The sequence below is a fragment of the Pleurodeles waltl genome, chromosome 1_1 (genome assembly GCF_031143425.1).
Source record: "Pleurodeles waltl isolate 20211129_DDA chromosome 1_1, aPleWal1.hap1.20221129, whole genome shotgun sequence".
Classification (NCBI taxonomy): Eukaryota; Metazoa; Chordata; class Amphibia; order Caudata; family Salamandridae; genus Pleurodeles; species Pleurodeles waltl.
This window is the reverse complement of record NC_090436.1, coordinates 979,132,271-979,148,760: the sequence shown is the minus strand read 5'-3', so window position 1 is coordinate 979,148,760 and position 16,490 is coordinate 979,132,271. Positions and strand designations below refer to the sequence as shown.

General features: G+C 43.5%; 1 protein-coding gene across 1 annotated transcript in view; it reads right to left on the bottom strand.

The window, feature by feature from the left end:
* Positions 1-16,490, bottom strand: part of ELOVL6 (ELOVL fatty acid elongase 6) — a 192,702-nt gene that overhangs the window by 21,460 nt on the left and 154,752 nt on the right. Inside the window, exon 3 of the mRNA XM_069230244.1 lies at positions 108-259. Within this exon, the coding sequence (XP_069086345.1) occupies positions 108-259 (152 nt within the window). The remainder of the gene's footprint in view (positions 1-107; positions 260-16,490) is intronic.

Genomic DNA, 16,490 nt, shown 5'->3' with positions numbered 1-16,490 from the left:
TTTTCTTCGAATTTGTGCATACTGTAGGCGTTCTGCTACAACAGTAATTTCTCGTTAGAGATGCACACTTAGCAAAACAATGGTAAAAAAATAAAAGTACTACTCACCTAGTTCAGGTGCTTTACTTAGCACAAATGCATAAGCCCAGAACTTGCTGACAGGTCCGTAATAGAAGCTCTGGTCACAAACTGACTGTTTCAGCCCTTTGGTCATCAAAATGTACAGCATGTAAGCCCCCGTTCGTACAGCACCAAATATACTTTATTAAAAGATGACATAAAAAAAAATCAAGTTATTACTTTTGAATCCAAGCTACACATTTTAGTCACTTTATGCCTATTAAATGATACACAATTTAAATTTACAGACAAACCTATAAAGTACTATTACCAGCAACATTTGTTTCAATGTTTGACGACATTCAAGATCATGGAGCTGAAGTCCTTATTTTTATGTCGTACTCCTTCTGTTTGCTTCAAACTTCTAATATATGCAATATACGCCTGGGCCTTTTGAAAAGAAAGAATACCGATACACAAATTGTGCAGCATAGTTGTGGGCTATGGGACACAGTCCACCTGCTCTGCATTGACAGATGGGACATGAATACGTAGTATCTAGAGTTAAAGGGCAGATGTGAGGCATGCCCTGTAAAGCTACACCCTTATTTATAAGTATTTAATGTTCATGTGCTACCTGCAGGCACAGGATTTTTGAGCGGCCATGTTGTTTGAGGAATTCGGGGACCTACAGAATACCTATGCCAATCCTGTAATTATTGTGAAAAATCAGTTAAATCTATACTCTTGTTTTAAAGGATCAGCATTTGGCGAGGAGAAAGCAGGAAGGGGTCAGGTATGACTTGTCTCCTTAACCCCTTCCTACTGCCTGTATATATTAGACAGAGGAAACGTGTGAATAAGTGACTTGCTCCCAAGGGAGATGGCCACTCTTTTTGTCCAAAGCACAAACCCCACTGCACGGCCACATTCTGAGATAGTCATATACAGATAAAGTCAGTTATACACCACAAATACACTTTTCATTCACTTGTACCTGTGCAAAGACTAAACCAGTAAAAAACAGTTACTCAGGGACCTATAATAGGCATTTCTTAGAGAAAATGGTATGTAGGATTAATGGAGAAAGCTGCCACAGCCTGGATGTGAGTTGCCACTAAGAGCCAGGTGTCTGAAAATGTTTTGCAAAGTTCACAAAGTCGCAAAGTTTGTGACTGCGAAAATTGCTTTGTGTAATGCAGAAAACTCATACTGAATTGTAATTTTGAAAGAGTGCAAAGGGCACTTTCCATCAAAATTGTGATTTTGAATACAGTGTATTAATTGTTTACAAACACATTTCCGGTTGCAGATAGCTGAACAGTTACCAACACCTCAAACGAGGTGGCAACCGACTCGCAAGAGAAAGGGGAGCCCTGGGTAGTCCCTACCTTTTTAGAAAAAAATTCTTTAAAGCAGCATAGGGTCCTTTTGGACCACAGGCTACTCTAAATAAAATGTTTTCCATCTGTCAATGCAATCACGGGGATGGTGGTCTCCTGCAGGCCACCAACCCTTTGTTTGCAGCCAATCACAGTGGGTCACAAATTGCGACCAGCCTAATTAATATTCATTAGGCAGATTGTTCTGGGACTCCCTGCGAACGGCGATTGTGCAATGCAACTTATTATTACACTCTGTTTCCAAAATAGTTGAGGCACAATTTTCTACCACTTTATGACTTTTAGTACTTCTGGCTCAAAGCTCCCAGACAACACAAACAAAAAAGCCCACAAACTAGGCAATTTATCAATGACATTTGTTTGATCTTACCTGCCGGTCTGGGTACTGTGCTAATCTATCATATCGATAAATGTTGTCCATTTCATAGGCACTTGCATACTCATGAAGTGAGGCCTAGACTAATAATGCTCACTTTTTTCATCTTGATATTCTATTTTTCAAATGGCATACAGGAGGTATCTTACGCACTGGCCTCGGACAAGCTATATTTCATGTGTAGGACCTTCTCTTTTTCAAATGACCGATACAGTTCCACTTGTGTTCCATTTGGAAATGTTTTCATTTCTAGAGAACCCGTTCGACAATAGCTAACAAAGAGCATCAGTGTGATCAATAATCTACACTGATAAACACCTTAAATTTTCGCTGTAGTTTTTGTGACAGCATACAAATCAGGCCTTAGCACACTAGAGCCGGAGTTTTAGCGGTAACAGGATTAAACCACAAGTGGACTGATGATTGACAATCCTAAAGACGGCATCCAACAAGGTGTGATAAGGATAAGGAACTTTCTAGCGCCATTCAGGCTTACACCTGTAATCCATAGGCTACTACTATGCCACATGCATATCTGGCTCTTTCGTGTTTCTTTTGAATGTGGAGCACAGACGCAGAATGGATCCATGAGTCAGTTCTTTCTGAAATTGCACTGCCTAAAGTGCATACATTATTAACTTAGTAACTAAATCGAAAGTTAGTGCTCTAGCTGGGAAACAACTACTGCACTGTATTTGTGAGCTGTGCTATTAGCAGGTCACGTGCAAGAACTGAGTCACGCACGCGCTGTAGACGGTGTAGTTTCAGTAATAGCAAACTGACGAGGTCTTGTGGACAAGTGCTTGGGCATAGAGCAGAACTGTGCGATTTTCCACACGAATTTACACTGTCTAAAGTCCACACCGTTAACATAAATGGAGATAAGACATGGGTCCTTGCTGGTAATCCACTTGGTCTGCCTTTGATCTTGGTAATTCTGGCCTCATCAGGCAACCTAGGTGAATACTTAGGAGTTTGGTTCTGTAATGATCTGGTAGAATCAGTAAAGTATAATGAATAGAAACTAATTGAGAAAATTAAAGCTATTCTAACTACTTGATTCTTAAATAGATATTGTGACGGGCAGAGCAGAAACATTAAAAATGATGATCACACCTCTGTTAAATTTTGTCTCCAGGAGGTTATCTATCCGCTATCAAACTCTTTTCTCTAATATTGGTTAAGTCACATCCTAATACCGTCGAGCAACAAAAAGGCTAGAATCTTTTACAAAAGACTTTAAGACTATAGGGAATTTTGGTTCGGATTTCTGAAATTGTTTCATTATCAAACTGCCTTCCTCATTGCTCAAGGTGCACTTTTGCCTCTACAAGACTGTATTTTGCATCCTCGCGTTCTGCATATTGACAATAGCCACGCTCCCCTCGCATTTCTCTTCCATACTATGTCACAGTGTGATCCTTCACATTCCAATCAAATACTGTTTGTCACAGTCAAAACTTTAGCCATATTAGACTTGAAAATCTCAATTCTGTAATAGGAAAATTTGTTCTGAAAACTCCTCGTTCTTGGGCGCAAAATGGGCAAGAAAAGGAAGAGGTCCAGTCAAAGATTTATACTGCGATTCTAATACACTTTTCTTTGCAGAACTCCAATCAAAATGAAGAACACAGATTTATGTTTTTTTTAAAAAGAAATAGGAACCAAAATACCTAAATATGGCCCCTTTACAATACAGACATACCTGTTTGCCTTAAACAACGCATTTAGCCGGATGCTCTGCCTCCAAGATGTGTAAAACCATCAATATTCATGCCTCAAAAACTCTACCCCTAATCATAAAACGGGCCAAGCAATTTGCCATCTTAAAAAATTCCCATCAGAGCAAACATGGAACTTGAAGTGCAGCAAAGCTTTACTAACAAAGGTGTTCCCCTCCTCCTTAGCTCTTTCAAATTATTCTATTTGCATCTTTTACACCGGACACAAGACAAACTCTAAAAATGTCATTTAGCAGATACGGACATGTGTTGGAACTGCAAGGTTTCTGTGGGAAATAAAATATATTTTCTTCTTTAGCTTTGCATTCATTAAGCTATGTTGGAAAGAAATTGCTTGTCGAAACATTAGGAAATGCAGATCATACGTTTTTAACTATACACATATTAAGCCATATCGGGGGTGAGGGGAGGGGCGAGGGGGATTGCTGGTCAATTAAAGTAAAAATATTCAAACCAAAATCTAGCTAGATCCAATCACATCTCCCACCACACCTAATGGACTTAGATCACTTATGCTTGAAGCTCATACTGTTCTCAAGATTCCCTCCCAGAAAACTCCAAAATATCTCACAGGTTATGGCATTCACTGGAAGTATTTATTCATAACAGTCATCTTGAATAAGTAATTTAATGTGAGTTGGGCAATACAGCCCATATTGTACCGTTCTACATCACACATCAACTAATCACCTTGATCCAAACTTTCCTACAGTGATTTGTTTCTCTGTTATTTTTGTTTTCTGGATACAGACATCATCTTATATATCCGATATTTAGAACAATTCAGATCACAACCTTCTGTGTTAGATTACTGCGTCAACCCACATATATACTGGCAGTCAACAGTAGGTATAGTTAGGACCTAGTTTCCATAGGAAAAGTGTTGTTTGTTTTGCCTATAACTTTGGCACCATTTGAGGAATCCTTACGAATTTTTTCAAAACTAGTTTGCCACTCACTTCAGCTGCTGTCTTGAAAGGTTCGAGTCAATTCGTCAAGCGGGGGCCGTGAAAAAGGGGCGTCCCACAACACTTTTTCCCGCATGCAATTACCATAGGTACTTTTCGACACGACTACAGCCTGAAACGCTGGAGAGAATTACACCAAATTTGGCAGAAAGGTATCTTTTGGTCCAGAAAGCATGCTGTTTGTTATTTGTGGTAAATCCATTCAGTAGTTTTTGAGATATTAAAGGAAAAAGAAATGTGTATATCTGCTACAGCCTAAGCACAGATCTCATGTTGAGATCTGACTGGCTGTCAGCACTTCAGCAAGTAAGTGCTGGCAGCCATCTTGGGGCAAACATACATGATAGCACCCACTGAAATACACTGTAGTGAATGGCAACGTTTTGAGGGTCACATAATGGAAAACATATAAAGAGCGATGACAGATTTTTGTTACAATATAAATCATTTGTGGATTGTACTATACTAATTTTAAGAACTGTGGTGTGTTCTAATATGATCTTAACCTGTGAAAAAACCTTCTGCTGTGATTTCATTAATCATGTTTTCCCCATAAATGTTATGGAAGGTGATCCAGAAGCTAAAATGAGAGCATATTTTTTGTAAATTCACACTATCTTTCACAGCCATATGAAAATGGTCTTATATTCTCAGTAAAACACGTACTTCCAACAGAAGCAGCCTATCAGTTGAATCCTTGTGTTCTACTGCAGCCTTCCAGAGTGTTCTAAAGAACAACTGAAGTGCTAACAGTCTTACTTATGACAAAAGTATGGCATACCTGAAGCCATCTTGATTGAATCAAACTTGTAAAACTTAAAACATTTAATTTAGAAAAGAATTAAATGAGGGGGGGTTCGTTTTGTCATAGAAATTATGGTTGGTGCCGTAAAACATGTATTTATCGATCCTTCTATTCCACCATGAGGCTGCCACTGCGATACACTACACCCACACATGGGGTGTTTGTTAGCTTTATGACAAACATGCCTCATCTTTTTCTCGTGATTACAATACCATCCAGGTACTACGATCATCTGCTATACCGCCATGCCTAGTGGTAACATATGGGTTCATAACATACTCTAAAATGGCCACCACTGTGTGACACTATGCCCTCACATGAAGGGCTCACTGGCTTCATGATAAATATGCACCAGTTTCTTTCCATTTGGCTGCGTAATTTACATCAAGCATGAAGGACAATTGCACTCCTTTACCTTAAGTAAGGTTGGGGTTTGGGCAATACTTTGAATTTTTCAACACAACGGGGGATCCTTGTTGGGCTAATATTTTCCAAAACAGCTATTTTGTATAGAGATGTATCGATGAATGATATTAGATACTACGGCTGCACGCACAGGACCATTTACTGCATCACAATTATGCTCTGTTTCTTCTTCTTGGCTACGCTGCCGGCTCTCCATTGGACTTCTCTTTTGACTCCCCAACTGATAGGCAGCACCTGACATGCCTGGGATAGACTGATTTGATTAGTTCCACCTTAAAAGATCAGCCAACTGCTCCCTCGGCCTCAATCCAGGTGAGTAGAGGAGGGTAGGTCTCTTTGCACTCTCTGTACATAAACAATGTGAGTACTCCTATGTATTGTCTCTCTTCACTATGGCCTGTTACCAGTTTCCCTGACCCACTGCTTTTTATATAAAAAGCTGGCCTACTGCTGCCTTATTTTCACAGTGAGCAGTTGTGCGCCATCCTCTGTTTTTTGACCTATGGGGCATATGTGACTGATCCAGAAAGTCTTTATGCTTATACTTGAGGTCACTTTATCATTCATGATATGTTGTGTGACACCAACAAAGATTACAGATAAGTTCTCTGTCCTACGTATGTTCATGTGCCTACACCACAAGTATGTGTACTGGTTTGTTTGTTTCACTTTCTATATAATGTGGTGACTGATCAGCGCTCTCCACAGCATTTACATGTCTACATTTGGAGACACCATTATTAAATGTGCTAAAATAGTGCCCTTAGTGACACATTTAAACACACAAAATACATGTTTACTTTATTCTCTTGTTTTTTTTCTCTTAAGTTGGATGGTCCATCCTTAACATTTAATTGATCCAAATCTCTTTGTCTGGGGGAATACCCACATGTGCACATCACATTTTGGGTGTGGGATAGGATTACACTTCATTTTTTTGGTCTTGCAGTGCCATGGATCCTTTCCTTGGGCCGTTTGAGACAAAACATTTCGACCTGACCACAGTCGTAGATTGAAGCTACTTGGGTACATTATCTACTCGTGATAGCCCCAAACTTTTGATTGTTTTATTTTTTTGTTAACCCTGTCAAGAGAAACACCCTGTTAAAATTAAATGTGGTACCTTTTAGACAGTTTTAGTTTCCCTGTGTTTTTCACACACACTCACTTCACCCCACATAATCACATTGCTGTCATACAGACATCTTTTAATCATAAAGCAAAGTAAAAAGATCTCTGCCAAAGTGACTCTTCAGGTGACGTATAAGGCATGGCAGCACCAGTCCGACGAGTATTACGTCCTATGATTAGGGGTGGGCGGGGAGCTCCGCTGGCTGAGTTAACAGTTTTTGGTACTGCGCACTCCACATGGAGTGAGGCTTTCGGCCCAAAGCTCCACTAGCCCAGCAGCGGAGTGGAGCTCAACGGCGTGCCCACTGCAGCCCAGTTATGGGCCACAAAGCACAAGCGCAGACAGTCTGCGCTTGCACTGTGTGGTGCATAACTGAGCTGCACTTTACAAAACATTTATGAGAATGCGTACCTCTCATTTTTGCAATTTAGTTGTTCATTAGAATACTGTTGGGAAGTATAGATCAGGGGCATGGACTTTGATACTTGAGGGCAGAGAGTAGGGTGCAGAGGCAACAAGTTGACCATGCTGGACAAGCGAGAGGGGCAGTGGCAGCACAACGGACCATGGAGGGCAGGGGAATGGGGGCAGGGGCAACAAACCAACCATGCAGGACAAGCAAGAGAGGCTGTGGCAGTGTTACATCCCATTGAGAGCAGAAGGCTGTGGCAGTACAACCATACAAGCCATTAGACCAGAGTCAGGCTGGATACTCCCAATGTTTTCAAGTACAAAAGGGCTTATTTTATCTGTCTCTTGCCGAAAATCTCCTCTTTTCCAATGCAAGTAAATGGGGAAATTCAATTCCCCAGTTTTTTCTTTTTCAACATTTCCCTATTACCAAGTTCAAAATGTTGGCAAGTATGGTACATTGGCCCATAGAGGGCAGAAATGGGAAAGGGACACAGACTTGGATAATAGAGGGCAGGTGGGAAATGGGCAGGGGCACATAACTTACCTTACAGGGCAGGCGTCAGGGGTTGCAGCATCACAATATACCACACTTTGCAAGCAGAACAGCAGTGCAGCACAACAGACAATGGAAAGCAATAGGGATAGGACAGGCCATGAAGATTGGCAAAAAAGAGCAGAGGGGAAAGAGGTAAGGGCAGCAAGCTGACCATAATGGACAGTCAGGAGGGACAGTTTCTGCATAATGAACCATTAAGGGCAGGAGGGAGGGGGTAGGGGAACAACAACGAACCACACAAGACAGGAGGGAAGTGGATAGGGGTCTGCACATGGAAGAAGAGGGCAGGAGCAGCAAGCTGACCATGGAAGGAAGGCAGGATGGGCACTGAAAGCACAACACGCCATCTAGGGCAACGGTGACACTATAATGGCATACACACAGACAATGGAGGGAAGGTGGGAGAGTATTAGGGGTAGCAAACTGACCATATAGAGAAGGTGGGAGAGGCTGTGGCAAGCAGGAGGGTTAGTGGCAGCACTTCAGTCATGGAGGACAAAAGGGAGGTGGCAGGGGCATGCACAAAGGACCACGGAGGACAGGCGGGATGGGATAGGAACTCAGACAGGCAGGGCGGAGGTGGCAGGGACAGGAGGCAGCCATCTGACCTTGCTAGGCAGATGGGAGGGGCAGTGGCAGCTCAACAGACCACTCAAACTAAATAGGAGAGGCAGTGGCAGGTCCTTGGAAAATGGTGGGAAAAAAGGAGGGAGCAGGGGCATGCACACAGACATTGGAGGGCAGGTGGAAGAAGATTAGGAGCAGCAAGCTAAGCAAAGAGACTAAGGAAGAGGGCAATGATGGGGCATAGAATTGGGCAACAAAAGGCAGGAGGGGTGGGTAGGTACGTTATGGTAAATGTAAGGCAATGGCAGCACATCAGACCATACAAGGCAAGTGGGAGGGGGCTGGTGCATGGACTCGGACAACAGAGGGTAGGGAGGATTATGGATGAGACAGCAAGATGGCTGTTTAGGGAAGGGCAGTGGCAGAATGACAGCCACATGGGGCTGTAATGAGGAAACAGGGGCATGTACTTGGACAATGGATGGCAAGGAGGAGGGGTGACAAGAGGAGCAATCTCGAGTAGGGGCAGCATACCACCAGGCCAGGCCCTGCATCCAACCCATCCTCACTGTGCATTGCGATGGGCATCTTACTTAACATTAAAACATCGTAGAAATTCACTGAAAACAAACAAAGATTACAGGGACATTATAGTAGGAAATTGACTTTAAAAAAAACGTAGAAATTCACAAAAAAACTAAGGTTACAGGGACATAGTTGGGTTCAGATTTTACACGCACAAAACCATAGAAATTCAGTTGCTAGAGTTATTGCAAATAACTATAACTTGTGCTCTAAGGTAACTATAGTTTGCACTTTTGCCTTGGCGCTGCCCTAGATAATACATCTTCTGCAACATCATTGATAATATCACTGTACCATCTGCAGTAAAATTATTGATGAGAGAACTGTGCATGGTGAGGGAGCGAGTTATAGTTACCTTATGGCACGAGTTAAAGGGTACTTGAAATAACTAACTATAACCGCTGAATTTCTGTGGTTTTGTGCATGTCAAATCTGAACATAATTTCAGATTTTTGTTCTTTGTTTTTTAAGTGCATATATATTTACACACACACACACACAACCTGTTTCCATCTAAGTCACTCAATAAACAATCTGTTTAAAAAATAACAGAATATTGTTCTAAGAATCTTTTAAACTCGCCAAGTCATTGTATGTGTGATATAACCACTGTATTATTCTATTGTGTTTTATTTCTTCCGTATAAGCTGTTTTTGTTTATGTTTTGTTGTAATAATGTCAAATACTGAAATAACACCAAAAAAATTAAATGCATACACCTAATCTGGGAAAGCTCCAAGTCAACAACAAAAACAAAAAGAGGGCCTAAGTAGCGGGAGATTTTAATGAAAGCGAAAAAGTGGTCTTGTGCATGATACTCCCATATAAATCACAAAACTCCTAGATGCACAGTTCCACAGAAAAGATAAAGAAAGCTACACCGAATAGAGGAAAGAGGAAAACAGGTCCCTGTGGATATCCAAATATTGGAACAGGAGCCCTCACTCACCAATTGGTGACATGCTTCATCATCGGGCTTTGCTCCTCGTCGGGCCGGCGCTGCAATGCCCGACGGGCAGGAGGGCTCCTGTTCCAGAATTTGGATATCCACAGGGAGCTGTTTTCCTCTTTCCCCTATTGGGTGTAGCTTTCTTTATCTTTTCTGTGGAACTGTGCATCTAGGAGTTTTGTAATGCTCCAAGTCAGACAACACGGCTCATGAACAGGGAGAGGGCGCCACCGCTCACTGTTGCAGAAATGTGCTGCCTCCACCTCATGCACTAACTGAGAATATCCCAGATAAGTGGACAGTGCTTTGTCTTCAAAACCTTCACGTCTCTACTCTGTACCCGTGCACATTTTCATGATACCGCCACTAGACATGTTATGCATCTGTGCTCTGCACTAAAAAGTATCATGAGCCTGCCCTCAAAAGGTCAATATGGTTTTTGTAGGCAACTAAAGCCCACTGACCTGCCTTGAGGAAGATTGCAGGAACCCACCTAGATTTGCTAACATTAAGACATAATTTATTTAGGAAAGAGTAAGAGCTGGAGAGCCTTTCTGATGAAACAAAATGCCGCAGAAGAGCCACTGAAATAAAAAACAGAAACAGTGCCAGCAATGGGGAGGTTTGCTGGCATAACGTAGAAACATTCAGCGAGTGGGATAACTGATGTTTCAAATGTTAACAAAATGTGGCCTACTTAAACACAAGTCTATATACAATTCCATTTACACAGCGAATTTATTTGCATTCTCAGTTCTGTCGGGAGCCAAAGAAAATAATAGCTACTGGGAAAATCCTACATGTGCAGTTAAGTCAACAGAAGTTGCATATTTCACAAATATTATTCTTAATATTGACTAAGATGTCTGTGTTAAGTACATGCGATGGTGAATTGTGCAACGTGTGGATTAGATTATACTGCACCAGAAAATGTTAAGAATATTTCATGTTTCAAATAATGCTGCTACATCAGGCATATGCACATTGGCGGTTCTGACACCAGGGCATATGGTACAAGCATATATATATAATTTATGTTGGGTATAAACCGCTAAAAGACCAATTTAATTCAACAATGTGCATTTCTCTTTTTTTTTTTACAATCAGTAGGTCTAATTTAAAAACCTGAATTGGTTATTAAATGTAAAGAACATATGTATTACAAGTATGCAATTGTGTTTACCACTGCAAGTTATTTCAGAAGTAGTAAGACAGACACAATACATTCATAGGTTCAGTAACTATGAAAAAGTGCCAAAGATGCAGATAAAAAGGTAATCAGCTATGATACAACACGTCCTATTTAGAAAAAAAACAGGCTCTACACTGAAATTATTGCTGACTGAACCAATGAGGATGTGTTCTATGAAAAGGGAGAGGGCTGTTATGTCGTCACTGTTTGGCACCTCCCATTTGTTTCCCATGTCTTGGGGGAGATTGCCAGCAACTCCCTCACATGGTACCCATTTGGTCCTGGCCATAGTGTCAGGACAGGGTGATAATAAAAAGGTATCGAGCTTTCTGCTGGGTACATAGAGTTTCACCAAAGAGACTAGTGTGATGTAACAACTAGCGACAAGCAAATACAGACCACCACCTCTCCACAGGCCACTCGATAGCAGCAGCAACCGCGTGCGGTGCACACTCTGCCGGTCAGCCAACACCCCCTGCATACATGGTGCGGACTGCTGATGCCTCGCCTGCCACTGCCTGCCCAAACTGCGAGCCTCCGCACCTCTACTTGGCACGGACACTTTACCGCCATCTCCTCGATTCCGCCCTCCTGGGTCTCGGTGTGACGTCCTTCGGTGGGGGTGCCCTGAGCCGTCAGCACACTTGGCCGGCTCCCTCCACTTTTGCTGGTGACTCCTACTCCAGCCTGTTGGCCTGCTAAAATCTCGACATGGCGTGTCAGCTGTCTTGCTGCCTGACTAATGGCAATCATCAGCCGTGGGCTCTGCACGTGAGAACCAACCACGTTCCCACCTGCACTGCAATTATCCAAGCAGACACTCAGAGATCCATATACATAACGGTCATCACACTGGGTCCTTTGTTTTTGATGACCACTAATAACTAGAACAAAAAAAGACATAAGTAATCAAACTTAATGATCCCAAGGACGCAACTCACAACCAAGCTAAGACATGCCAGTCCTGTGCGTAACAGACAGCAAGGGTACCATATACCCTCATATACATCATTCTGTAGTGATTTCTCCGCAGCACAACTTGCCAAACACACAAGTGGTATCCGTTCCCACCCAGGAGCTATTCCTATGCGAGGGGCCCCCCATCCTCCCTTTCGGCAAAATAGAAGTACTGGATATACCACCTCGAAACATTTTACCAATACAGCCATTAAAAATGACAGGAAACGCCCCATGCTGCTACACCTCGGTGGGGCAACGGTAATCAAGATCGCAAAGTCCCTCAACGAAGCTGGACCCCCTCATACCTATGACATGCTAAAACAAGCCCTAATGAAGCATTTTGAACCGCTCACAAACCCAGATTATGAGCAATTCTTTCTACAGCAGGCCAGACAACAGATGGATGAGCCAGTTGACGTATTCTATGCTTGCCTAAAGGAACTGGCAAGCACGTGCACCCTGCCCAATCCAGGTGACAAAATCAGGGCTCAATTCATACAGGGCTGTTCCTCTACAAAACTGTGGTAAAACATACTCCAGATTTCGGTTATGTCCATGGCCAACATTTTGACTCTGGGGCATTCCAAGGAGCTGTCTAATGTTCGAGCAGCACAGATGGAGGCTGCCCTCCAGCAACCCATCAAGAAAAAGTATTTTCATGCAAAACCAGTGCCACACCGGAACCAAAGAGAATCCGCCCGAACCCAACCACAAAAAACAGAACCTGCCACTAGTGTGGTGGCTCCTATCCACATCAAGGCACCTGCCCACAGAAGGGAAAAGATGTTCAGAGTGCAAAAGTCTGCAAGTCAACCACCAACAAACCCCCACAGAAGACAAAGGTCGCTCAGATCAGGGAGGCCCCAAGCTCACCAGACAGCAAAGACAACATGGATGATGATGATGATGCAGAGGGCACTGTACACATCCTGTATGCAGTACAACCAGACGCGTCAAGTGGATGTTGCGTCCCCAAATGTGTAGCTGCAGTGGGAGGCCATCCCATCTCAGCACTGATCGACACTGGGGCCTCCATCAACATAATGGCGCAGACGGTGTTCCAGAACCTGCTGGGTCATCCAACTCTCAAACCCCCAGCCACTCAAGTGTATGCTTTTGGCTTGTCCACACCCTTACCACTGACAGGTGTTTTTACAACCACCATCACTCGCAAGAATTAAACTCTCATGGCAAGAATCTACGTCACACAGGAAGGCCCAGGGATGCTTCTGAGCTGCCAGAGGGCCGAGCGCCTCCAACTATTAACGTTTGCCTACAGCATACATGTGTCTGCCATCGACACTCTAGTTGAGGAATTCTCACAATTGTTTGAAGGGATTGGCTGTTTAAAAGATCGGACGGTGCACCTCCATGTAAGCAAGTCAATTCAACCAGTCGCCCTTTGTCATCGCAGGGTTGCTTTCCATCTCTGCCCAAAAGTAGAGGCCGAACTGAGGAAGCTGGAGGAAGCAGACATTATCAAGAAGGTTGATGGTCCTACTCCATGGGAATTCCCAATTGTCATAGCCTGCAATCCCAAACAGCCAGGTGAGGTCAGAGTATGTGTAGACATGTGACTTCCAAATCTAGCAATCCACTGAGAAAGGGCAACTGACACAAACAGTTGATAACATTGTGACGGACATAAGTGGCTCCAAATGGTTTTCAAAGGTAGACCTGTCAGGTTATCATCAGTTAATGTTGGCACCGGAGTCCAGCTCCATCACCACCTTCTCCACCCACGTAGGCCTCAGAAGATAAACACCTAAGTTTCGGTGCGCCGAGTGCTGCAGAGGTGTTTCAAGTCACTATCCGAGTAGTGTTGGCTGGACTTCCCGAGGTCCTCAATGTCAGCGATTACATTTTGATACACGCACCAACTTCGGAAGAGCATATTGAGAGGTTGAGAGCTACATTTCAGCGACTACTGGACAACGAACTCACCTTGCATCACGAGCAATGCACTTTCCTCAAGAGGGAAGCTAGTATTTTGGGGTATAAGTTCACGGAACATGGAGTCATGCCAGACCCAGAAAAGGGTCAAGGCATCTGCTCTGTGCCGGCACCAACCAATGTCACCAAGGTACGTAGTTTCTTAGGGATGGTAACCTTTTGCAGACATTTCATCCCCAACCTCACTTCACTGATGACCCTGCTCCGACAGCTAAGTAGATCTAACACCATCTGGGAGTGGAGCCCCGATCAGGAACAAGCGTTCCAAGCAACAAGACCCGCTCTGTCTGAAAACACGGCCCCATCCCGTTTTGACCCACTGCTGGATTCGGAACAATCAGTGGACGCCTGCCCCACAGGACTCGAAGCGGTACTCACCCAGAAACAATGCAATAGAGAATGAGCCCCTGTGACATACACCAGCTGAGCACTCACTGAAACCGAGCAAAGATAATCTCATATCGAGAAAGAGGCCATCGCCATTCACTGGGGATGTCGGCATTTCCATCTGTACCTTTACGGGCAGTCTTTTACGGTTCATACAGATTATAAGAGATTATAAGCCGCTCATTCCATGTTTTTCAGGATCCTCCTAAAAGCCTCCACCACAAATCGAGAAATGGCTCTTACAACTCCAATAATATAATTTCTCTGTTGTCTATTTTCCCGACACGCCCGACCCACCACCGCAGGAGAAGAATCGGAAGCTGAAGATGTGGAAGAGTATGTAAAGCTAATTGTGGAAAGGTCACTACCACTTCCAATATCACTGGATTACATCCTCAAAGAAACTCAAAAAGATGACTGTCTTCAACTACTAAAGACTGCTGTCCTATCAGGTAACTGGAACCAGATGACTCTTAACTTGTCTCATCGCACACCCGAGGCTGAACAAACTATCACATATCTTCAGAATGTTGATGAGTTAGCACCATCTCCAGAAAGATGTCTACTGAGAGGACCTTGCATAATAATTACACACACCATCAAACAACGAATTGTTGACCTAGCCCACTCTGCATATCAAGGCATTGTGAAGACCAAGGCCAGATTGCGGTGCATAGTGTGGTTCTCCTTGTTGGACAACCTCGTAGAGCAGACCGTCAGGCACTGCTCAATGTGCCAAGCAGCCACGCATGCTGAGCCTCCATAACCCATCATCACGACTCCCATTCCTGCGATCCCCTGGCACTATACCAGTGCGGATTTTGGCAGTCTACTTGATGGACGTCACATGCTTGTGGTGATGGACTACTTCTCCAAATATCCTGAAATTGAAATTGTGGATAGCAAACCAGCAAATCACACCATCTTTCGCATAGAGAAGATCATGGCCACTCATGGGCTTATCCGAGAACTGTGCATGGACAATGGGCCTCCATTCTCCAGCCAAGAATTCACAGAGTACCTGAAGACTTGGAAAGTTCAGCACAAAACAATTACACCAAGGTGGCCTCAAGCAAATGGAGAAGTGGAGTGTCTAATGATGACCCTCACCAAAACAATTTGCATTGCACTGGCTAAAGGAAGGAACATAGACTGTGCCATATATGCATTCCTCCAAGAGTACCAATTAACACCACACTCCACGACTGCGATCAGTCCTAATGACCTATGCATCAACTGACAACTGAGTGACTCTATTCCTCATGTCGAACTCCCGTCCACTCTCCGAGACAAAGCGTCAAACGCCCTGCATTGGAGGAAAGCCAAAAATGACAAGATGTCCTCCCGGAGAAGAGCCTGACATCGACATCTGCGAGCCGGAGACCTAGTAGTCATAAGAGACTAACAACCTGGGAGTAAGTTCCATCTTCCTTTTGAACCCACTCCGTGGAGGGAAGTACGAGTGAAGGGCACTATGATCACCGCTGCAAGAGGCTTAGAGACAATCACAAGAAATGCCAGTTACTTCAAACCCCATCGGCCTGCCGGAACCTGTGTAGATGACCCCTTGACATCTGTCAACTGATCCGCTGACAGGGCCAAAGGAAGGTCAGTTTTGGGGACTGTATGCTCCAAGAGAGAAGAGTCTGTTGCCACTGAAGATCCAGTGTCACCAGAAAGTGGTACACTATTGTGCAACTTGGAAGTTGACTCAGAGGTTGTTGAGCCAACCACAGGAGTCAGTCAAAGACATCAGCGATCCCATAATCAGAGGTACCATCTTTGCCCTCACCCGGCAGTGTCCTCCCGACTCAAGCACTTTGTATGTGAGTGAGAACTAAAAAGACATACAGTCCTGTGTGCATTTTGTCACAGTGTTCTGTGCATAGCACATTCTTTTCTTTGTATGTTTTTTTGTATTTTATTTCTGCATCTAACCTACAATGTGATGTTTCTCTAGTTATTCGTTTTGGTTGGGAAGGGATGTTTTGTTGTCACTGTTTAGCATGTCCCATT